Source organism: Dryobates pubescens, chromosome 4, assembly GCF_014839835.1.
Source record: "Dryobates pubescens isolate bDryPub1 chromosome 4, bDryPub1.pri, whole genome shotgun sequence".
Lineage (NCBI taxonomy): Eukaryota > Metazoa > Chordata > Aves > Piciformes > Picidae > Dryobates > Dryobates pubescens.
Window position 1 is genome coordinate 48620386 of NC_071615.1, and position 24947 is coordinate 48645332.

General features: G+C 47.5%; 1 protein-coding gene across 3 annotated transcripts in view; it reads left to right on the forward strand.

Moving 5' to 3' along the window:
- The window catches only part of LOC104299678 (ubiquitin-conjugating enzyme E2 E2), a 229209-nt gene that overhangs the window by 168159 nt on the left and 36103 nt on the right, over positions 1-24947 (forward strand). For all 3 annotated transcript variants that reach the window (XM_054161243.1, XM_054161241.1, XM_054161242.1), the window contains one exon: positions 11856-11988. In XM_054161243.1, coding sequence (XP_054017218.1) covers positions 11856-11988 — 133 coding nt within the window. The remainder of the gene's footprint in view (positions 1-11855; positions 11989-24947) is intronic.

A 24947-nucleotide genomic window follows, 5' to 3' on the forward strand; every position in this document is an offset into this window, starting at 1 on the left:
TACAGGTTTGAGACCTCTCTCTCTGGAAATACTAACTTTACATTTTCTTCTCATTACTTTCCCTCAATGTCTTGGGACAGTTTTCATGTGTACAAACTAGGCTCTGAACCATGCCAAAAGCAAATCTCAGAATCAGGCCCCTTCAGAAAATAAAGCTACAAAATTATCCTTGTTGCGTCCAGTTTCAACATTTCCAGGCTCCTGCCTGTAGATGGGGTTATTGAAGACTGAATCACAGCATTGTTGAGGCTGGAAAAGACCTCGGAGATAGCAGGCCCAGCCTATGACCTAACAGCACCACATCAGCTAAACCATTGCACCAAGTGCCACATCCAAGCTTTTCTTAAAGACCTCCAGTGATGGTGACTCCACCACCTCCCTGCCAGTCCATCCCAGTGCCTGATCAGCTTTGTTGCCCTTCTCTGGGCTCCTTCCAGCATCTCAACATCTTTCTGAAACTGAAGGGCCCAGACCTGGACACAGGACTCAAGGTGTGGCCTAACCAGTGCTGAGCACAGGGTAAGATACTCCAGAAATATTTGGGGTAAGGCTGGTAAAAAGTTGTTCCATGAGAGCATCAGTTCACCATCAGCAAGGGCAAGGCATTAGTTGAAGCTCAGCTGATCTATTCATTGCACCTTTTTTTTAGCATTTCTGGTGGAGAGCAGGAGTTTGGGAATTTTGTTGTCTGGTTTTGGTTTTGGGGTGGCTTTGGGTTTGGTTTGGTTCAGGGTTTGGGGTTTTTGTAAGTGACCCACTGAACATCCAATCGATTTCAAAGCTAAAGCTCTCTGTATTTAGCACCCATTTCTGGCAAGCCTTGCCTGTCTGTTTCAGCTGGTCTGGTTCAGCCATTTCTCTCCTGCGTAGCCCCTAGGTTGCCACAGAAACCAAAACATCAGTGCTGTTTGAAGAATGCTTTCTTGCCTGCTACACCTCTTGAGTCTTCCTGCTGCTATGGGGCTCTTGTTATCTGCTGTGGTGAGTTGAAATCACCTCCCAAAATACAGTTTGCCAGAGCAGCTCAGTGGAAGCAGATGAAGCTCTGTTTACAAGCAAAGCTACGGTCTGGAAGTATGAAATGCAATGAGTGTGTGCAAAATGCACAACGTTTGCATGGATTTGCAGCTTCTAAACAACACAAGAACCCCCCTGGACAAAACCAGGGGCTACTAATAGCCTCTCCCTCTGCCCACCAGAGAAGGGAAAAAGAAGGAGAAAAGCAGAGTAGCTGTTAGTACTTAGCCACAAGAACACAGCCAAGGTCAACAAGCCAGCAGAAGCAGCCAGCAAGTATCTGCCAAAGCAAAGAGCTGAGAAAGAGCAAGAGTTAGTTTATACAACTACCCTTATGTTAGTTATCAGCCTAATGGGATTAGTTAGACCTTACCATTCTTTTTCTTTGCATTCAGTGGTAATTTATTTACATTCTAGCACTTTCTACTCAACCTGGGGAAAATTTCCTGGGCATCAGCCTGAAACTGCCACAGAGAGCTACCCCCAAAATAAATCACCAGCCCAGCTCCGTTTGGGATGGAAGCAAATGAAGCTCTACTTACAAGCAAACTAAACTGCAATGAATATGTACAAAATACGCAACAGATGTAGGACAGATAGATTCATAAACACAGGAACTCCCCAGGCCTCCCCAGACAGATCCAGAGGCACTGCTCACCTCCTCCCCCACTCCCTCCCTCCTTCCCATTACCTCACACAGTAGTCACAGCAGAGATTGCCTGGCAAGGCCATGGGAGAGAGAGAGAGAAGTTGCAAGCAGAAGGGACAGAAGAAGAGAGCAAAACCATTTTCTGCCTCTGTTGTGTATCCCCACTAGCAATCCAATGGATTCTACAGACCTTGCCATCATTTGCCTGTTGCATCCAACGGTAATTTGTTTTACTTTCAGTCTTTGCAGTCAGAATCCAGGCTAGAGTTCCCCCTTCGAACTGTAAGAGCTATGCACGCTGGGGCACCTCATCCTTTTCAGCTAGAGTCATCCTTTGCATATCCAGTGCCTGCTGGTGCCACACCACTGCTCTGTGTCGTGTTTCTGCTTAACTGAGAAAAGGTGGAAGGGTAAGCTGCAGCCTTTGTGGGGAGGGCATAATGTTGTAAGAGGAAGAAGTACTTACATGTTGAAAAATAAATTGCAATCCTAGGAAAGACCAAAAAACACAAAACAACCCCCTCAAGGAATAGCAAATTAGGAAGAACATGGAAATAATTTTACTTGCCAAGTTGCAACTCCCTGAAGGGAGGTTGTAGCCAGGTGGGGGTTGGTCTCTTCACCCAGGCAACCAGCAACAGGAGGACACAGCCTCAAGCTGTGCCAGGGGAGGTTTAGACTGGAGGTGAGGAGGAAGTTCTTCACAGAAGGAGGAATTGGCCATTGGAATGTGCTGCCCAGGGAGGTGGTGGAGTCACCACCCTTAGATGTGTTCAAAAAAGGCTTGGATGTGGCACTTGGAGCCATAGTTTAATTGTCCTGAGGTGTTAGGTATTAGGTAATAGGTTGGACTCGATGATCTCTGAGGTCTTCTCCAACCTGGCTGCTTCTGTGATTCTGTGAAGGTTGGAGGTCATAATAGAAGGTCCCAGGACATCAAGGCGCAGTGGGTGAAAGCTGAAGCGTGGGAAGTTCCATGGGAACATGAGAAAGGATTTTTTCTCTCTGAGGGTGACAGAGCCCTGGAACAGGCTGCCCAGGGGGGTTGTGGAGTCTCCCTCTCTGGAGATATTCAAAACTCACCTGGATGTGTTCCTGTGTGACCTGCTCTAGGTGCTCCTGCTCTGGCAGGGGGTTGGACTGGATGAGCTTTTGAGGCCCCTTCCAGTCCCTAACATTCTGTGATTCTGTGATGTGGCAAAGGAGAGTCAAGCTCATAGATGAGTAATGGGAGGCAAACAATTGGTCCTGGTGCTGAAGAGGGAGAGCCTTCTGTGAAGGGCTTTATGCAATTATGTTCAGCTGAACAAAGTAGAGAATGCTTAACAAAATTGCCATTTTTAAAATCTCATTGTGGACACTCAGCATGCTGTGATCATACACTGTGTAATGGTGTTTGCAAGGAACAAATTGCTGTGGATAATATAATACAAATAACTGCTTGTGCATTAAGAAGCAGTTCTCCTCACGAGGGCTTCTGGCTCAGGCATGCTCTGCAGACAGGACTTTGGAGAAGAAAAGCAGCAAAGTGCTCTTTGAATGCCAGTCTGCTAGAGTGCTGGGACACTGAGTAATCTTCAGTGGTGTTACATAGAAACAGAACCAGCTAAGTGACCCTCGCTTTGGGCTTAACTGTTTGGTATTTTTACCGTGGCTGAACCTTACCAGTGAGAAAGACAGCACACGTTCAACAGCTTCGGTGGCTCGCTTTTAACGGCTCCATTGACAGGAGGGCAGAGGAGGTTAAACACGGGAATAAACCTATTTGCCTCATGCAAATTGCAGCTCAGTGACTTGGTGAACTCCAGGTTTGCTCCAAGAAAGTGGCAGGAAGCCCCAGAGTTAACCTGCATATCACTTTGGGTGGTAAATGGACTTCTAGAAACACCTAGAGGAGACTCGCAGTGCAACACTGCCGTTGTCAGCGGCAAAGGAAGAGCAAGGGTAGAGGTCTGACGGGTGGTGGATCAGGTGGGCTTCCAGAATGGAGACGAGAGAGAACTGGGAGAAGAGCAGATGACATTCAAGAGATGAGCAGTGCTGTGTCTGTCCCAAAGCCAGCCACAGAGCAGTGGGAAGGCAGAGCTGAGGACTGCTCGTGGGGCTGTGGTGCCAGTGCTTCTCAGTGGCACTGCTGTTGCATTCTGTTGAACAGGGCTGAGTCACCTGGTGCTGTTAGCTTCAGCACAACTTCTTCCCTGATTGAACTTACTGAGCAACCACCCTGCCAGCACAGCCCTGCTGCTGCTCTTGTGGCTGTCCCCAGGTCTGTGGGACAGGCCCAAGCAGCACTTCTGCTTAGGACCAATTTCTGTACTGTCACCATGTTCAGGACAGAGCAGAGATACGCACTGGGTTTATCTTAATGTGGCCTTGGACGAGCTTCCCAGGAGGCATATCTCACTGTTTTGTCACATCCATCCTCTGTTCTCACCAGCTGTGCTCTTAAATCATTTGGGCCATCTTCCAATACTTTCTATGCACTTTGCCCTCTGGGCAGCTGGCCTCCCAGAAGCATTTACCAGGAGCAGCTGGAGGCAGGATCTGCTCCAGCAGAACTTAGATGTGCAAGGAACAAGACTGCAAGGAAAGGTGTTGCATGTCTTATAAAGGGGTAATTTTGTGATGAGCTTCTCTCCTCAGAGGGAAATAACAAAGTCAAGACTCTATGTAATGAAAGGAAAGGAAGAGGAAGAGACTAGAATCATAGAACTGCCAGGTTTGGAAGGGACCTCAAGGATCAGCCACTTCCAACCCCCCTGCCATGGCCAGGGACACCTCACACTACAGCAGGTTGCTCAGAGCCACATCCAGCCTGGCCTGAAAAACCTCCAGGGATGAGGCTTCCACCACCTCCCTGGGCAACCTGTGCCAGTCTCTCACCACCCTCATGGGGAAGAACTTCTTTCCTAACATCCAATCTGAATCTCCCCATTTCTAGTTTTGCTCCATTCCCCCCAGTCCTATCCCTCCCTGACACCCTCAGAAGTCCCTCCCCAGCTTTCTTGTGTGTCTCCACAGCAGAGGAGCTCCAGCCCTCTAGAGTATGTCCTCCTTCTTTCTGTTGTCCAATGTTACTGAATTCAGAGGGTCTGCATCCTTCACGGACTGCACTCAGAGCAGGAGCACCCCAGTTGTGATATGTTTTTCCATGTGCTAAGGCAATTCAGACTGCATAATGCAAAAACAATGCCAATGTCATGGCATTTGAATTCATGGACAGAGTTACTGTAATATCCCAGTCCTCATTAATTCTGACTTACTAGAAAAGATAAGAATAAAAGTGAAATTAAACTCACACAGTCCAAAAGTATCTCTCCATTTCTTTCTGAGGCCTGAAAAAGGCCTCCCAGGCATCTTACTTTCCTGTTTTATTTGGCCTGATCACTGTCCCACATACACTGTTAACCTGTTGCAACTAGAAGGCAATTTAACCTGCAATTCCTTCTCTTACCTCTTTGTTTCGTGCTATCAGTTTGCCTCTCCTTTGTGTTAAAGAGTGCAGTCACACTTTAAACATGGATACCATCAAAGCCCAAGAATGGAAGGGAAGACAATGAATTTAGCCTTTATTTTCTACAGTATAAGGTTATGCTACTTTCACAGGATCATAGGATGTCAGGGGGTTGGAAGGGACCCAAACAGATCATCAGCTCCAACCCCGCTGCCAGAGCAGGACCATACACTCTAGCTCAGGTCCCACAGGAACACAGCCAGATGGGCCTTGGAAGTCTCCAGAGAAGGAGACTCCACAACCTCTCTGGGCAGCCTGCTCCAGTGCTCTGGGACCGATACAGTAAAGAAGTTCCCCCTTGTATTGAGGTGGAACCTCCTGTTCTCCTGCAGCAGAACAAAAATATTTAAGGAGTGGGAAAGGACAGTGAAATACAAAGGAGGCCATTTCACACATCTTGGCTCCTTTGTCCTGAGTTTCCTACACCCATACTGATGTCATTCTGGCAGAGGAAGAAGGTTGGCTCTGTGTCCACCCACTGTAGCTCTTCCAGTGCACAAAGCCTCCCCAGCAGGTAAACCAGACGATATTCTGTGCAGTGTCTCATCAGCTATAGCAGAAAAATGACAGCAGAGAGCTGGCTCTTGACAAGCCATTGATAGCATCTGCTCTCCAGGGCCTTTATGCTCAGCTGCACCTCCTCAGTCCTGTATTACAAATTTCTGACTAGGAGATAACCCTGGGAACGTGTGGAGTGCCAGCTCCAGAGTCACAGAGCGTGGCTTCTCACTGGGCTCCTCCTCTGCCTTAGCCTGCAGGCTCACTGCGCTTTCAGCACCAGGCTCTTCTGGTGGCCTGACAGGGAACCTGTCCATCTCCTAACCACCACATCCTTATAGTTCAGCCACTTCCACCTGGAGCTGCTGCAGCCACCACTGTTTCTCCCCTGAAGCTGCCTGATGTAGCAGTGGGTTAGTAGCAGGCAGTATGCATAAGCTCTGGCCCTATGTCAGCAGAGTTCAAGACAGATTTCCTCTGCCCTTCACTGAGGGGGTGCTCAACTGAATCTGTCTTTCCCATGAACTTCTGGCTCTGTGTGGTGGGTTGAAATTACCCCCAGAATAAAAGTGCCAGCCCAGCTCAGTTGGAAAGCAAATGAAGGAAAGCAAATGAAGCTGCATTCACAAGCAAACTGAAATCTAGAAATGTGACATGCAATGGATATGTACAAAATATACACTGTTTACATTTCTTTACAATTCATAAACCACACAAGAACCCCCTGGACAAAACCAGGGGGCTGCCAATAGCTTCCCCCTCTCAGCCCCTTTGCCCCTGCTTAACAAGGGAAGAGAGAAAAGAGAAGAGAAAAGCAGAGAGTAGCTTCTTAGTACTTAGCCACAACAGGAATGCAGCCAAGGTCGGCAACAGCCAAGCAAAAGCCACCAGCAAGTATCTGCTAGAGCAAAGAAGCTGAGAAAGAGACAAAGTTAGGTCACACAACTAACTTTATGTTAGTTATCAGACCAATGGGATTAAGGTCTCAGGGGAGACCTTATTGCTCTCTACAGCTTCCTGAAGGGAGGTTGTAGCCAGGTGGGGGTTGGTCTCTTCTCCCCAGCAGCCAGCACCAGAACAAGAGGACACAGTCTCAAGCTGTGCCAGGGGAGGTTTAAGCTTGATCTTAGAAAGAAGTTTGTTGCAGAAAGAGTAATTGGCCATTGGAATGTGCTGCCCAGGGAGGTGGTGGAGTCACTGTCCCTGGAGGTGTTCAAGACAGGCTTGGATGTGGCACTTGGAGCCATGGTTTAGTTGTCCTGAGGTGTTAGGTATTAGGTAATAGGTTGGACTCAGTGACCTCTGAGGTCTTTTCCAACCTGGTTGATTCTGTGATTCTGTGATTTAGGCCTTAGCATTATTTTCCCTTTACATCCAATGGTAATTTGTTTGCATTCCACCACTTTCTACTCAAGGCCTGTGGAAAATCATCAGCCTAAAACTACCACACACTGGGCTTGCTTTCTTAGAGATCTGTGGTCTGGTTGCCAGTGCCATTAATAGAGCTTGAATATAAAGCAAACCAAATGTGAAATATTTGAGCTTCATTGTGCTGGGCAGATATCCATCTAGAGAGCAGGGCAATTAAATCCTCTTGCATCACAAACCTTATAGAATAAGTCCCTGGCTGAGGCCTTGTGCGTGTGGGGATTTTCTCTGGCAGGACCGATGAGTCAGCGCTCTGGCTGCCAGTAGTGTGGGTAAATAAAAAGCTTAACAATTAGGAAAGAAGGAAAACAAAGATAATACCCTTGTCAAACTTTTTGTATTATTAATGTGCAAGTGAAAAGCAACAACCTGTTGTGCTGGTGCAGGCTGTTGCCCTTCGTGCCAGCTGTTAGCTGTGCACATGGCTCAGTGTTCCCCCTCAGCTGAAGAGCCTTGCTGCCAGCAAGCGCTCTCACAGGCAGCCTGGGGGACAGCAGCCTCTGCCCACACTCCACAGCATTCAAGCTATTCTTCACATTAATAACAGCACTTAATAAAGCTTCATCTCTCCTCTGCAAAGAAAACCTTCAATTAATGTTAATCAGCATCCTCAGATTGTGATCAGGCTTGGGTCGTAGCTGGACATGCTGAAACAGATGGAGCAGTTTCCAACTGCTCTAATGAATGCCTGCTGATTTCAGATATTAAGCAATTCAATGTATGAGCAAAACAAATACAAACCATATATAGTATGAAAATGCTGCTGTCAGGGAGAGTTCTGATCCAAAAGAGAGCCTCCCTCACACACTAAAAAGGCTCAACCGTCTCCTGGCTAAATACAATCATAGAATGGTCTGGAAGAGACCTCCAGAGCTCATCCAGTCTGACCTCCCTGCAGTCAGCAGGGACAGCCCCAACTAGATCAGGCTGCCCAGGGCCTCCTCCAGCCTCACCTTGAATGTGTCCAGGGAAGGAGCCTCAATCACCTCCCTGGGCAACCTGTTCCAGTGTTCCACCACCCTCATAGTGAAGAATTTGTTCCTAACATCCAATCTGAAGCTGCTCTTCTCTAGTTTGAAGCCATTGCTCCTCGTCCTGTCCCTGCAGGCCTTTGTGAACAGTCTCTCTCCAGCCTTCCTGTAGCCTCCTTCGGGTACTGGCAGGCTGCTGTTAGGTCTCTCTGGAGCCTCCTCTTCTCCATGCTGAATGTCCCCAGCTCCCTCAGCCTGTCCTTGTAGCAGAGCTGCTCCAACCCCCTGATCATTCTCTTGGCCCTCCTCTGGACCCTCTCCATCAGGTCCATGTCCTTCCTATATTGAGGGCTCCAGACCTGTACACAGTACTCCAGGTGAGGTCTCCCCAGAGCAGAGCAAAGTGGCAGAATCACCTCTCTGGATCTGCTGGCAATGCTGCTTTGGATGCAGCCCAGGATATGATTTGCCTTCTGTGCTGCAAGCTCACCCTGCCTGCTCATGTCCAGCTTCTCATCCATCAGCACCTCCAAGTCCTTTTCCTCAGGGCTGCTTTCTATCCCCTCCTCCCCCAGTCTGTATTGATAGTGAGGATGGTTCTGTCCCAGGTGCAGAACCTGCACTTGCTCTTGTTGAACCTCATGAGGTTCACCTGGGCACCACCTCTGCAGCCTGTCCAGGTCCCTCTGGATGCCATCCTGTCCCCCTGGTTGCCATCCTGTCCCTCTGGTGTGTGGACAGCACTGCTCAGCATGGTGTGACCTGCACACTTGATACTGGTGCACTCAATCCCTCTGCCTGTAGCATTGATACAAATATTCATCACAGGTCCCAGTCCAGACCCCTGAGGGGCAGCACTGTCACTGCTCTCCAGCTGCACTTCAAGCCACTGAGCACTACCCTCTGGATGTGACCACCCAGCCAATTCCTTATCCATTGAACAGTCCACCCAGCCAATCCACATCTCCCCTCTTGTTGTGGGGACTGTGTCAAAGGCCATGCAGAAGTCTTTAAAAGACAGGGCTCATGTTTGCTGCTCTTTCCAGCTGCTTCTCTGAGACTTGCATTTATGTCACTGCCTTTGTAACCTGGTGGTATCCACTGAGTCATTGTTTCTTCAACTGTTAGAACATGTTTCTGAAGAAAATAGGAGATACTTCTTTCACATATTAGGTGCTCTTCCCCACGTGGGGTTTAGACTAGCCCTGCTTCTTGCCTTTCTTATTTCAACTCACTAATTGCCTTTTTTTTAAGGGTTTTATTTTATGTGAACATTGTTTATGATAGCACTGATACAGGACCACGTTTGTTTGAGCTCATGAAGAGTTCAATTAGCCTCTTAATGCCTGGTTCAGACACAATTAAGCCTTCCCTGTTGACTCAGGATTGGCCTTCCTAAAGGCAGTGGTGATGTTTTTAAATTATTCACTCTCTGGTTTGTTCCTCAGAGCAGTCTCAGCTGTGCTTCAGTGTTCAAAGTTTAATGCAGACTGAGAGCTGGGTAAAGAACTGGTTTGGCAGCTAGCAACCTGCTGTATGATATAGACACTGTGAAATATGTATGGCAACACTTCTGCTGTTGTGACTCTCAAAAAGCCAGGTGGTGGAACGCTGGAACAGGCTGCCCAGGGAGGTGGTTGAGGCTCCTTCCCTGGAGATAGTCAAGGTGAGACTCAAGGAGGCCCTGGGCAGCCTGATCTAGTTGGGGATGTCGCTGCTGACTGCGGGGAGGTCGGACTGGGTGACCTTTGGAGGTCCCATCCAGCCTGGACCATTCTGTGAGTCTATGTTTCTATGACTGCATCTTTAAAACAATCTCTAATTTTGTACTATGGCTGATAGAAAAGGAACATCCCATAATGCTACAGTGTTAGTTGAGTTTAGAAAGCCAAGGAGCAAGAGCAGCACTTACAGCAAATGCTGGTACTATGAGTCATGAAGTACGCTGTGCAAGCGCTGAGCCACGCAGCTGTATGCAGGGAATCCTCCTGTGCGGGATTGGAATCCTGCAGTCAGGAGCTTTAATGAAGGGAGCCTAAGGAGTTTCAGGTGAAAGAGGGTTTGATTAACTTCCAGTGAACCAAATGAATAGCTGAGCAGGGAACATGACATGATGCCATATAATAGTTGTATGCCCCGGGTACATTCCGAGACATGGAGCACAGCCAAGAGCTTTCATCTCTCCTACACAGAGAGTGATTTCACAAACCCCTGCGTGCTGTGGAAACCTTTCTTGCAAACATAAGAAGAATTGTTTTGCTAGAAATGCCTTAAGACAACCCCATGGCACTTATTTGAAATACCTCCCAACCCCTCTCTGGTGGGTTGCAATTACCCCCAGCTGACTTTTGAGAAAGCTACCCCCAAAATAAATCTCCAGACCAGCTCAGTTTGGGGTGGAAGCAAATGAAGCTCTGTTTACCAGCAAACTAAGCTCTAGAAACATGAAATGCAATGAATATGTACAAAATATACAGCAGATGTACAACAGAGAGATATTTACCAGTTATAAACGACACAGGGACTCCTCAGACCCCCCCTGGATGGAGCCGGGGGCACTGCTCACCTCCTCCCCCACTCCCTCTCTCCTTCCCATTACCTCACACAGTAGGCACAACAGAGATCCCCTGGCAAGGCCACAGGAGAGTAACAGAAGAAGAAAAGGAGAGCAAGAACTGTTTCTGCCACTACTCTCTCTCCCCCTTAGCAAGCCAGTGAATTCTATAGACCTTAGCATTAATTTCCTTTTACATCCAGTGGCAGTTTATTTTCAGTCTTTGAGTCAGGGACCAGGCTAAAGTTCCCCCTTCAAACTGTAACAAATTCTTTCCCCTGAAAAATCTTCATCAGCTCTCTAGAAGCCACCATCCCAACTGATCCTAACTAAAATTCAGCTCCTCTATCAGTGACTTGTGTCAGCAGGCTGGGAAAAAAAAAAGTATGCAAAGTCTTCATATTCCTTAAGAGGCCACCCCAAGTGAGGTGTCTCATGTGTGTATCTCATGGACAAACATGATGCTGTGGGAAAGGAGGCTGTGTTGGCTTCTGGAAGAGGCACTCCAAGAACTTTTGTTTTCCATTTGATTCTGTTTAGGAAATGACCAGGTGGGTGAGAGGTTCCTCTTGCTTCACACATTTTGTACACCTTGTTTCAGTGTTGTGTTTCTAAACAAGGGCTTTGTATTCACATAGCCCAACTATTTAAGCCGGTTCCTGCTTATAATGTTTATAAGACAGGGTAACAATTGAAGAGTAAGGCAGCCTCCTGTACTAGTGACTGGAGACAGTTGGAAAGTGCAGCTGCAAGGGTGTTTGTACCCTGCTTAACCTTTCATACAGCCTGTGCTGTATAATAATGTGCACAGCTGCCCTGCTTCTGACTGATGGGGTAGGTGGAGGAGGCGGTAGCTGAAAATAGGATGGCTTATGAGGCAAGAGAGTGTCAAGACATCTCTGTATTCCTGCCCGGTAAATACTTCACATCTGCCCACTAAAATAGCTGAGATAAGACAGTTGGGAATTTTTCTGTGCTTATTTGAATAATTTATAATGTGAGTTTAATACTTCTTTCTGGCTGAATGTGTCATTCCACTAACAGAGCTGAGGACACCTGCTATGTATTTACCCCAGACTAGCTGACTGGATGTGCTAAACCATTTCAACTTGTAGTGTCACTGCAGAGCCAGCAGTGAGCAGTGCTACTGGGAAAAGTATAACTGGTGCAGTAAATTCTTCCTTGTATGTGGTTATGACATTCCAATCTTGTTTTCTATTTTAGTGCTGGACCCAAAGGAGACAACATTTATGAATGGAGGTCAACTATACTGGGGCCTCCGGGGTCTGTATATGAAGGTGGAGTTTTCTTCCTTGACATTACCTTTTCACCGGACTACCCCTTTAAACCACCTAAGGTTAGTAGGACAATATTAACATTCTTGATAGGAATCCTCTCCTTGTAGTGTTTCATAATCTGTATGTTGGGATATTGCTGTAGGATGATATAAACCTTCCAAGGCAATGATGAATATTTAAACTGTTTTAATGGGGGAAAAAATAATAACTGCCTAAAATTTGCCTGCGTGTCGTCAGCGTCGCTGGGTGGGTGTGGATGTATTGAGCAAATACTTGTTTCCTTTGGATTTGTTTCTAACTTGCATGCATTTAGATTCAAGTTCAACCCTTTATAAGCATCTGAAGATCACAGAACCACAGCATGTTAGGGGCTGGAAGGGACCAGGAAAGCTCATCCAGTCCAACCCCCCTGCCAGAGCAGGATCACCTAGAGCAGGTCACACAGGAACACATCCAGGTGGGGTTTGAATATCTCCAGAGAGCGAGACTCCACAGCCCCCCTGGGCAGCCTGTGCCAGGGCTCTGTCACTCTCACAGGGGAAAAATCTTCCTCATGTTCCCATGGAACTTCCTCTGCCTCAGCTTCCCCCACTGCCCCTTGTGCTGGCATTGGGCATCCCCCAGCAGAGCCTGGCTCCAGCCTCTGGGCACTCACCCTGCACATCTTTATCAACATGAATGAGGTCACCCTCAGGCTGCTCCTCTCCAAGCTCCAGAGCCCTCAGCTCCCTCAGGCTCTCCTCATAAGGAAGATGTTCCACTCCCCTAATCATTTTCATGGCTCTGTGCTGGACTCTTCCAAGCAGTTCCCTGAGGTCTTTCCTGAACTGAGGGGCCCAGAACTGGACACAATACTCCAGATACAGCCTCACCAGGGCAGAGTAGAGGGGGAGGAGAACCTCTCTTGATACTTGACCTTTCCTGTTGAGCTGTATCATTCACTAGAGGTCCATGGCAGTCTGACAAAAACATGGACCCTTAGCACTGCCCCATACAAGTTCCTCCTGCAGATGAAAGTACTCTGTTGGTCATGAAGCTGTAAGTAAGTGCTTTTACACCAGTTTTCTGGAAGAATGTGGAAATGCAACAGCAAAGTGGTTTTCAGGAGGAGACTTGATGGGGTGCTTGGTGCCATGGGTTAGTTGTTTGGGTGGTGTTGGATTGGTTGATGGGTTGGATGCGATGATCTTGAAGGTCTCTTCCAACCCAGTTTATTCTATTCTATTCTATTCTATTCTAAAGGCAAGAGACTGAAGTGGGAGACAGATCTACAGAATTCTTATGGGTTCATTTCCAAATGCTGTCAGTAATGGCACTAGTCACAAACGTGGAGCTGTACCAAGAAAATGAAGGTGGCAGATCATTACTGTGGTCAAGCCAGCTCAGAATGTCAAACAGGAACAGCAGAAATGGGATGAAACATGGTCGAGTGGAATGTCCTCAATAACCACCAGTAACAATTCCTGTATCCAGTTGGGGATCATTACAGAGCACCCATCTGATGCATCTATAAAACCAGCAAATACACTCCTAAGCTGCATCCTCTGGCGTTGCCTGTAGCGCTAAGGCATCGCCCATGCCATACACAAGACACTTGTAAGACCTTGTCTGGAAGGCTGAGTGCAACTCTTCACACACATGTTCACTAACAGGAACAGAAACTGGGCAAGTTCACCCTGCAGGGCTGCCCATGGAATCAGATACATTGATGGGCCTGTCTTTTATGAAACTAAGTTTAAAAAGAGTGATTTTTTTTTCTCCTTGCCAGGGTGGAGAGTGAGGATCTGGAAGGAGTTGCTGTGGGAGGAAAAATATTTACCTTTGTTTTGAGACCTTTGTGAAAGGGCTGGTATGCCATGGTGGTCTGTAAGAAAAAGAGATCAGATTAAAGGAGAGAGTGGCTGATTCCCATTTGATTGAGTACACTATGGAAAGAGGAGTTTTTGTGAACAGGATTCTAATGCCGAAGTAGTGATGTTTACAATAGCTAACACTGATCAGGGGGAGGTCAATTCAAAGTACTTACCATTCTGTAAATGTCTTGGTTTAAACAGCAGACAGAAATGATTTTACTCCCAAAGGAAGGGAAATAAAGAGGCTCTCATTGAATTGGAGAAAAAGACAGAAACTGCATTAAAAAATGCAGAGGAAAACACAGCTCACAGGGATCCTGAGCACCTAATACATACACAGGATACATGAACAGCCCCCAAAACCTTCCCCCAACAAGACTAAACCACAAACCCCAGCTGATCCTTTTCTCCCCCACCTGGGGTTTAACACGCATCCCAGGGCTTGCTCTTTTCCCCCACTGCTAGGCTGGATTCAGGGTGGCCTGGCCTGAAACTTCCTCCCCTTGGTCCCTGGCATTAAACCTAAACACACCAAGATTGCACAGTAAAAATCAGTTTGGCCTTGAAGGCCACAGATAAGACTGGAACCGTCCTCCCCCCACACCAGATGGCTCACTGCATCCAGGGAGGAGAAAGGGAAGAAAGACAGTAACTTTGCAGCCAAAGGTGTAGAGATGCAGGATTCATGGGAGCAAGTACAAATATTGCATGCTCTGGTACACCTCCTGGACACTCTGCCTTGTGACAGATTTCTCTGACTGCCTTTATCTTGATGCCAATTGCCATTGTCAGAAATGTAAGTGTACAAATCACATGAGCATGTACTGCTTGATGATGAAGGAGGAGAGAACTGACGATTCCATCTTGTATTACTAAAAGGCCAGCACTTTTGATGAAGGCAGTTGTTACCTGTGAGTAGATAATGAGTACCTGTGCAGGGTGGGCTGGTGTCAGATACACCTACTCTGTCACCAGTGTGTTTTGTACACGTGGTTTCTTACTCCATTCACTTCAGCCACTGTTACAAACAACCTTTATTTTCACTCCTGTTGTAGGATCTCTCAGACTGCTGCTGTATTCATTACATCTGTTTTCCAGGCCCTATGAGGCTCATTTCAGAGGTAAAAATTAGTTTGGGAAATCCCTTGACTAAATCAGTGTGGGAAAATGAGTGCTTGTCACCAGGTAAATGCTGCCAATCAGTATTGCTGGGAAATGCTGGTTAAATAAGTTCACAGGCTTAATTCTGAGCTATCATGATTGCAGCAAAGCATTTGACACTGCCTCCCACAGCATCCTGGCAGCTAAACTGAGGCAGTGTGGTCTGGATGATCAGGGAGTGAGGTGGATGGGAACTGGTTGAAGGAAAGAAGTCAGAGACTTGTGGTCAGTGGGAGTCTAGTTGGAGGCCTGTGTCTGGTGGAGTCCCTCAGGGCTCAGCACTGGGACCAGTTCTATTCCATATATTCATCAATGACCTGGATGAGGGCACAGAGAGCGCTGGCAGCAAGTTTGCTGAGGACACCAAACTGGGAGGAGTGGCTGACACAGGAGGGTTGTGCTGCCATCCAGGGAGACTTAGGCTGAGAGCTGGGCAGGGAGAAATGGAATGAAATACAACAAGGGCAAAGGGAGAGTCTTGCACCTGGGAAAGAACAACCCCATGGAGCAGGACAGGTTGGGGACTGAGCTGTTGGAGAGCAGTGAAGCAGAAAAGAGGTTGACCATGAGCCAGCAATGTGCTCTGGTGGCCAAGAAGGACAATGGCATCCTGGGGTATGGGGGCTGTGGTCAGTAGGTGGAGAGAGGTTCTCCTCCCCCTCTACTCTGCCCTGCTGAGGCCACATCTGGAGTATTGTGTCCAGTTCTGGGCCCCTCAGTTCAGGAAGGACCTCAGGGAACTGCTTGAAAGAGTCCAGCACAGAGCCACAAAAATGATGAAGGGAGTGGAACATCTTCCTTAAGAGCAGAGCCTGAGGGAGCTGAGGGCTCTGTAGCTTGGAGAGGAGCAGCCTGAGGGTGACCTCATTCATGTTGATAAAGCTGTGCAGGGTGAGTGCCCAGAGGCTGGAGCCAGGCTCTGCTGGGGGATGCCCAATGCCAGCACAAGGGGCAGTGGGGGAAGCTGAGGCAGAGGAAGTTCCATGGGAAGAGGAAGAATTATTTCCCTGTGAGGGTGACAGAGTCCTGGAAGAGGCTGCCCAGGGGGGTTGTGGAGTCTTCCTCTCTGAAGATATTCAAAATCCACCTCAAGTATTGTGTCCAGTTTTGGGCAGCTCAATCCAAGAGAGATGTGGAGGTGCTGGAGCCAGTGCAGAGGAGGGCAAGGAAGCTGTGAAGGGCCTGGAGAATAAATGTGATGCAGAGCAACTGAAGGAGCTGGGGATGGTTAGTGTGAAACAGAGGAGGCTGAGGGGAGACCTCATGGCTCTCTACAACTACCTGAAAGGAGGCTGTGAGGAGATTTGTGCTGGTCACTTGTCTTAGGTAATTAGTGACAGAACAAGAGGGATGTGTTCAAAGGTGGTTTGGAAGTGGTGCTTGGAGATATGGTTTAGGGGTGACCCTTGAAGAGTAGGGCTCTGGGTTGGACTTGGTGATCCTGAGGGTCATTTCCAACCTGAGTGTTCCTGTGGTTCTGTGGTGTGTAGATACATACACACACACACATATATATGTGCCACACATATCCATGTATGTGCCTATGGATAAGGATTTCACAGCCTCATCTGACAGAAAAAAAAACTAGCTCAGTTTCTGTCCTCAGTGCACCTGAGAAATCAGTGAATTTCTTGTGCACATTTTTGATCTGAGGTTGTTTCAAGTTTTACCCATCATGACAAATGAACTCTACTTCTTTCTGTACATGACAGTCACTGAAGGAAGAGCAGCACTTTCATCATCCTGCATCCTGTCCTGGGGAGCAGCAAGCCTTGCCCCCTGGGGAAGCCAGGGCAGGCTCTTTCACACATGTGTTTACAGAGCAATGAATGCTCTGAAAAGAGCTCTGCCCCAGGAATTGTCGCTGCAGCAGTGTCTGCATTTTCATCAAGAATAATCTTTATTAATACCTTCTCCTCTGCTATTTGACTGCATTCAGTCTATTACAGTGTCAATTCAATTCAGCTGTGGCTGATACAATATGGATGTATCTATCATTATCCTACTACTCTGCTAGCTTTGGTTTCCAATGTGAGTGATTTATAAAATCTCCTAATCCCCACTCTACAATTAATCTTGATAGGGGCCTTAATCTCAGCTGACTGAAAGGTTCACAGGACTGGAAAGCTGCAGGATGCTAAATCACTTCTAAAGCAAAAATTAAACTACCAGAAAACTCCATCCCTTCCTTGTCAACCTTAGAGGTCTGTTGGCTGACTGGATTTTTTTCCTCAGTGTTTGAAAGCTTAGCTGTTTAAACTCATGTGCTTGGCTGCAAGGAGGGTCTTTTTCCTTTGTAACTGTAATGCACAGTGTCTGTAGGATCTGGTGTCGATGGCACTAGTAAGCATCTCTTCTGTGCCCTATAATGCTAACCTGTGTGCACTAAATGTCCTTCTCCTGTGGAATCCTTCTCCTGTGGTGCAAAACTTCTGCCTATTTCCTAAGCTCAGCCTCATGCACAGGGGGCAGTCCTTTCTGTTCTTGGCTTCTACTCTACTGTTTCAACCTTACTGTGCATGGTGTTTGGCTTTCAAGGACACTTTTATCTGTAGTGTAACAGAAAAACAAGAGTAGAGGAGACAAAAATAACCATTCCTTGATATTTCTAACCTAAGTTGTTAAAATGAACCTTACAAGGCAAACCCACACTGTAACCTGCATAGATCACTGTAAAGACAACATCCATTTGAAGCCTGCAAACTCAAAATAGCCTTAAGTACAGCCTATTTGATCATTGCCCTGTAGTATCTCTGTGACCCTAGTGCAGGCAGGGCTTCCACTTACCTTCTCTTGCCCCTGCCCAGATGCTGCTGCTATATGGCCACCCTTCAGCTGCAAGGGGCTCCTGTCACTCCTATCCCTCACATTCATTTGCCTCATCATACTCCTCTCATAGTCTCTGTCACATCGCATTAGCTGCCAGTGCCACTCTGTGCTGCTCACAGCTTTGCTCAGCTGCCTCCTGCCCCTCCCCACTCTCCTCCTCCTGATCATCTGGTGGTCACTCCCGTTGAGCATTCCCACACTGCTGCTCCCCTAGCCCCTTTGCTGTGCCTCTGCACTCCCTTGTTCTTCACCCAGCCACGCTATTTGCATCTTCTCACTGAGAGCAGCCCATGGATGATCCCTCATCCGTGACAATAAAAGGAGTTGGCAGGCTTCCCCGGCAAGGCAAGACTTTGGGTGGCTGCAGGCTGAAAGCAGATGAACAGAAGTCTTTGAGAGGGAGGAATGGACAACCTACCACCAGCAGACCATTGTCAGAGACCAGCCCAAGTCCTGCTCTCCTCTTCCCAGGCAGGCAAAATGCAGCACGCAGTTCCCATGCCTGCACCACCTGCCCTGAAACTTGGCTGGTTCCACAGGTCCCACACTGATGCAGTTTTGGGCTGTGCCTAGGAAAACTTTCCACAGATCTTGAGCAGAAAGTGGTAGAATGTAAACAAATCACCATTGGATGTAAAAAGGAAAATAATGATAAGGTCTAACTGATCCCATTGGTCTGATGACTAACAAAAGGTTGGTTGTGTAAACTATCTCTTGTTCTTTTCAGCTTCCTTCCTTTAGCAGATCCTAGCTGATTGCTTGCTGACCTTGGCTGTGTTTCTTTGTTGTGGCTAAGCATTAACAAACCACTCTCCACTCCTCTCTCTTTTACCTTGCATAGGATGGGGGAAGGGAGCAGGGAGGGGGAAGCTGTTGGCAGCCCACTGGTTTTGTCCAAGGGGATTCTTGTGCTGGTTACAAGTTGTAAATCCATGTGAATATTGTGTACATATTCATTGCATTCCATAGTTCTAGATCCTAGTTTTGCTTGTAAAAAGAGCTTCATTTGCATCCCTCTGAGCTAGTCTGGCAGTTTTGTTCTGGGGGCAATCTCAACCCACTACCCATATCTTCAGCAAACACTGAACCTAGAGAGTAATGTGCAGTAATACAGGGCTTGGAACAGCTCCTTGAGAAACTGCATTGTCTGTCAAAATGACAGAATCAGAAGGACATCATATGGACATCAGAGGTGCAAGCAGATATATGTCAGGCTGAGGAAAGAATCAATAACTACATTTTATTGTGAATAAATACAGAAGTCATTTATTTCTAAGACCACCACCATGTAAATCTCTGAATTTCCTCTCGAATTCAGTCATCTGATTATTATTCTAGTGACTGCCAGATTGAACTGCCAATGCTTCTAAGGATTAACCTTCTTTTTCACTCTGCTTTTAGTATACTAATTTATGTCAGTAATTTGTATTGATTTAGCTAGTATTGATGAAAATGTCCATATCCACTTAATAGTAAGCAGCTAAACAGGAGCCAGCAGTGTGCCCAGGTGGCCAAGAAAGCCAATGGCATCCTGGCTGGGATCAGCAATGCTGTGTCGAGCAGGAGCAGGGAGGGGATTGTCCCCTGGGACTCAGCTCTGGGGAGGACACACCTTGAGTATTGTGTCCAGTTTTGGGCACCTCAATCCAAGAGGGATGTGGAGGTGCTGGAGCCAGGGCAGAGGAGGGCAAGGAAGCTGTGAAGGGCCTGGAGAATAAATGTGATGATGAAGAGTGACTAAAGGAGCTGGGGCTGGTTAGTGTGAAACAGAGGAGGCTGAGGGGAGACCTCATGGCTCTCTACAACTACCTGAAAGGAGGTTGTGGCAAGGTTGGTGCTGGTCTCTTCTCCCAGGTAATTAGTGACAGAACAAGAGGGAATGGCCTCAAGCTGCCACTGGGTAGGTTTAGACTGGACATTAGGAAACATTTTTTCATGGCAAGAGTGGTCAGGGATTGGAATGTGCTGCCCAGGGAGGTGGTGGAGTCACCATCCCTGGAGGTGTTTGAAGGTGATTTGGATGTGGCGCTTGGGGCTCTGTTTGAGGGGTGACCCTTGTAGAGTAGGGTTTTGGGTTTGCCTTGGTGATCCTGAGGGTCTTTCCCAACCTGAATGTTTCTGCTGATTCTGTAATACCTTCCTGGTTTCCCTCTCTAAAGTGTAGGTTGTTCATTGTTTCTCCTGTTCCCTGTAAATATCCAGTACATGATGCTTCTCAAAAGGGCATCTTCTAGTAGTCTCTGCCTTACAGCAGTGGTTTGCATGCTGCCTGTTAAGTGTATTGTCAGTGCAGGTTTTCTGGGTTTATTGGATGTTTCAGAAACTATCACACATTTCTTAATGCTGTATAAAATGCACAGGTGATCTAAAAATGCAGCATATAGCAGTGTTCTTTCTTGTCCTCTTCTACACCTATACATATATATATATATATGCACACACATAGAGATATGAGAGAAATAATTTTGTGTACATTATTGCTATAGAATCAGAACAGATGAACTGATTAGGACAGAAAACTATGGGTCTGAAGTCAGTCTGCCTGGAACTCTTTCCTGTAGGGAGCACCTAAATAGAATCAGAGAAGCAGAGAATGGGCTGGGCTGGAAGGCACCTCCAAAGCTCATCCAGTCTGACCTCCTCACAGTCAGCAGGGACATCCCCAACTAGATCAGGCTGCCCAGGGCCTCATCCAGCCTCACCTTGAATATCTCCAGGGAAGGAGCCTCAACCACCTCCCTGGGCATCCTGTTCCAGTGTTCCACCACCCTCATAATGAAGAATTTGCTCCTAACATCCAATCTAAATCTGCTCTGCTCTAGTTTGAAGCCATTGCCCTCATCCTGTCCCTGCAGGCCTTTGCAAACAGTCTCTCTCCAGCCTTCCTGTAATCAGAATCGGCACCAGAATTCCTTGGGCTGAAGAGACCATTAGCCTAACACTGCCAAGTTCACTGCCAAACATGTCCCTGAGCACTACATCTACACATCTTTCGAGTAGCTCCAGGGATGATGACTCAACCACTTCGCTGGGCAAGGCGTTCCAGTGCCTGCTGGATGCTGTCAGCACTTCCCGGTAGCTGGCAGCGCTGTGCCTGGAGTCTCCTGGCAGCCACACCTGCCTCTGCCTTGATTTCCTGATCGTACCCAGGAGCTCTTTTGTTACAGAGCAGAGCAGAAACAGGAAGGACAGTGAAAGGCCAAGGCCTGCCTGTGACGGTGGTACAGGGCTTTGTTGTCGCTGTGTCTCTGTGTGCTGGGGTTACTCACGTTGAGATGAGAAGGGCTGGATTGCGTTAATGCAGACGTGAGGGACCACGCTGGCTGGCTGAGGGAGGTGTGCACCTAGCACAACATGGACTGCAGGCTGGGAGCTACCAAAGGCAGGATTTCTTTTATAAAAGATGAATGGCCGCTGAATCTCCACAATTCCACTGTCTATAAAAGGGCTTCATTGCTGACTTTCCCTATGGAGTTCCTGATTGAAAGAAAGATGAATCTGATGAATGAAAATAATTCTACACAACTCCAGTTGCCTTTATCAGACAAACCTTCTGCTCTGTACCTTGCAATATTGTTTGTATTCTGATCACCCCTAATCTGAGCAGTCAGTGCTTCCCTTCTTCTCTCCTGTTCCTCCTTGGTTCTCAGAAAACTTTGTACAGTTCAGAATACTTTTCAGCTGCTCTCTCAGCTACATCAAGGATTATCAAGGTCCCTTTTATACTGTTGCTGCTATTCAATCTGTGTGCAAAATGAGTACATTCCTGTAGCACAGGTGTGCAGTACTGCTGTGCCAATTCAATTGCTTTCCCTGCACCAGTCTGTTCTGAGAAGCTGTGTGAGTAGTTATTCAGCTTCATCATTGCCACTAATATAATGAATAATTACCTTGCATAGGGTTTCATTGTCAGGAATATGAAAGGTTAAATCATGGATGCTATTACGTAGAGGTGATCTGCTGGAGAGCAGCCCTGTGGAGAAGGACCTCAGGCTGCTGGTGCACAGCAATTCTGCATGGGACAGCAATGTGCCCTGGTGGCCATTAATGCATCCTGGGGTGCATCCAGAGCAGTGTGTCCAGCAGATCCAGGGAGGTTCTCCTCCTGCTCTGCTCTGCCCTGCTGAGATCTCACCTGGAATATTGCATCCAGCTCTGGGCTCCCCAGTTCAGGAGGGACAGGGATCTGCTGGAGAGAGTCCAACAGAGGTCTAGCAGGATGCTGAAGGGACTGCAGCACTGCCTGGTGAGGAGAGGCTGAGAGCCCTGGGGCTGCTTAGTCTGGAGAGGAGAAACTGAGAGGGGATTTCATAAATGTTTCTAAATCTCTGAGGGCTGGGGGTCAGGAGGGAGGGGGCAGGCTCTGCTCAGCTGCACCCTGGGATAGGACAAGGAGCAATGGATAGAAACTCCAGCACAGGAGGCTGTACCTCCATATGAGGAGGAACTTCTTCACTGTGGGGGTCACAGAGCAATGGAACAGGGGGCTTGGAACTGGCTGATCCTTGAGGTCCCTTCCAGCCCTGACAATTCTGTGATTCAGTCTCTCAACAGCTGCTCATGTGCAAGCTGTAAGTCTTCAGTTACAAGGCAGAGGTGGACCACAGGCTCGGTGCTATGCTCAGCTGAAGTGCACTGTGTAAGAGATGTTAGGTTATTGTTTTGACCATTGGGACACTCTGCACTGTAGACATTTTTCACTTAGGTTGCTCTGGAGTATTTTCTAGCATGACTAGAGAGGGTAGGCACAGTCTTGTTTTTATTTTTCCCTCTCTTTGAGCAGACAAATCTATTGCTCACAACGTCTGACAAACTGAGATGGCAGCTACTGGCTGCCTCCTGAGCTTCAGGAACATCATCATAAATGGCACTAGATTTGTTAATATCTATATACAACCTTTTGTGTATGCAGTGCAGCTTCTTCCACTCCAGGCAGTGCTACTGCAGTTTTATTACAGCAGAACTCCTGGGGAATATTTGAGGGAGAGAAGTTTCATCTGTGGCAGGCAGAGAGGATTGCACCCTTACAAGAAGTGAAGGAGCTTGAAAGGAACTTTCCACAGTGGGAGGAATGAGGGTGCTGGGATCTCAGCCCTGCTTCGACTGTTGGCTGGGCAGAAGGGATTTGGCCTTGTTTGTACTGCTCTTGACCCCAGGAATCTTTCATCCCTCCCTGCACAGTCACCAGGCTAGTGGGAGGAAAGAGGAATAAGAGAGAAGGGTTTGAACCCAAGCAGGCTGAAGGAAGCAATTTCTCAGTTCCCTGTAACTCCTTGCATGTCAATATGAAAAACTGAAGAATCATTTCTCCCTCCAGATTGATTTTTGAAGAGTTCTGTGGAGTCAAAAAGTGCCTGAGATGTCTTTGTGCAACCAGCCCTTGCAAATGATTTTTAGAATCACAGAATTGTCAGGGACCCCAAGGATCAGCCAGTTCCAACCCCCCTGCCACAAGCAGGGACACCTCACACTACAGCAGGTTGCTCACAGTCACATCCAGCCTGGCCTGAAAAACCTCCAGGGATGAGGCTTCCACCACCTCCCTGGGCAACCTGTGCCAGGCTCTCACCACCCTCATGGGGAACAACTTCTTCCTAACATCCAATATGAATCTACCCACTTCTAGTTTTGCTCCATCCCCCAAGGCCTATCCCTCCCTGACACCCTCAAAAGTCCCTCCCCAGCTTTCTTGTAGCCCCCCTCAGGTACAGGAAGGCCACAGTAATTCTTCATGGTTTTTATCATGGGAGCATGGGAAAGCCCTTCTGTTCAGGAAAAAAGCACTCTGTTCCAACTCAGTGCTGGGCAGTAAGCATACAATGCTTACCAGTGAGCAGATGGTCAAATGGGTGATGGGACACCATGCTAGGAAGGGCTACATGAGTCACATCAAGTGAAGGAATACTGGGAGTTGCTCTGTCTGGAGACTTAATGAGCACTGACTTCAAATTCAGAGGATGATCCTCCACACCAGCTCCCATTATGGACACTAATGACAGGCAGTTTGTGTAAGGTGGTTTACAGCATTGGGCATGGTGGTGCTTGGTTTGTGGTTGGACTGGATGATTTTAAAGGTCTTTTCCAACCAAAACAAGTCTATGATTCTGTATTTTACCACTTCAGAGTATTTGTAACCTTACTGGTTGTAAATCACCTCCCTTTGTAGATGAGCATTTGTCTGCATCACCAAGCACTGTTTTCTTGATCTTGCAGAAGACTTCTTTCACTCCAAATGCTGAATGTGTTTGGAGTCCTAGTGAGTGGGAAAAAATAGATCATCTGGTTATAGTGTTTGGATGAATTGAGCTCTCTGTGCCAGAAGCATTTTAGAAACACAAACAAGCAACTCAAGAAAGATGTTGAGTTGCTCAGATGTGTCCAGAGGAGGGCAACAAAGCTGGGGAGGGGTCTGGAGCACAGCCCTGGGAGGAGAGGCTGAGGGAGCTGGGGTTGCTTAGCCTGGAGAAGAGGAGGCTCAGGGGAGACCTTACTGCTCTCTACAGCTACCTGAAGGGAGGTTGTAGCCAGGTGGGGGTTGGTCTCTTCTTCCAGGCAACCAGCACCAGAACAAGAGGACACAGTCTCAAGCTGTGCCAGAGGTGGTTTGGGCTGCATATTAGGAAGAAATTCTTCCCAGCAAGAGAGATTGGCCATTGGGATGTGCTGCCCAGGGAGGTGGTGGAGTCATCATCACTGGAAGTGTTTAAAAAGAGCCTGGATGAGGCACTTGGTGCCATGGTTTAGTTCATTAGATGGTGTTGGGTGATAGGTTGGACTGGATGATCTCAAAGGTCTCTTCTGACCTGGTTAATTCTGTACTCTGTATTCTGTATGTTCCAGAAGTGAAGCACTTAGGCAGGAACACAAAAAGCAAAACCACAACTGGGGAAAGGGGAAAGAAATGAAAGACCCTTACAAATACATTGAGCACGGAGTAGAAAAGCTATCAAATCATCCTGTTAATTGGCAATACCTTAGACATAATCTGTTTTAAAACTGACAGACTTGCTTTCTTGTTAAAGAGCTCACTGGTGCGTGACAGGGGGCTCCAAAAGTGCTTGGCAGATTTATCTGGAAAAGAAGCTAGGAGAAAAAGCATTTCCTGGTGAATGTAATGTTTCAATACCAGCCACACACTACATTTCTCTGCCTTGTTTTGTCAAAGCTGCCTGATT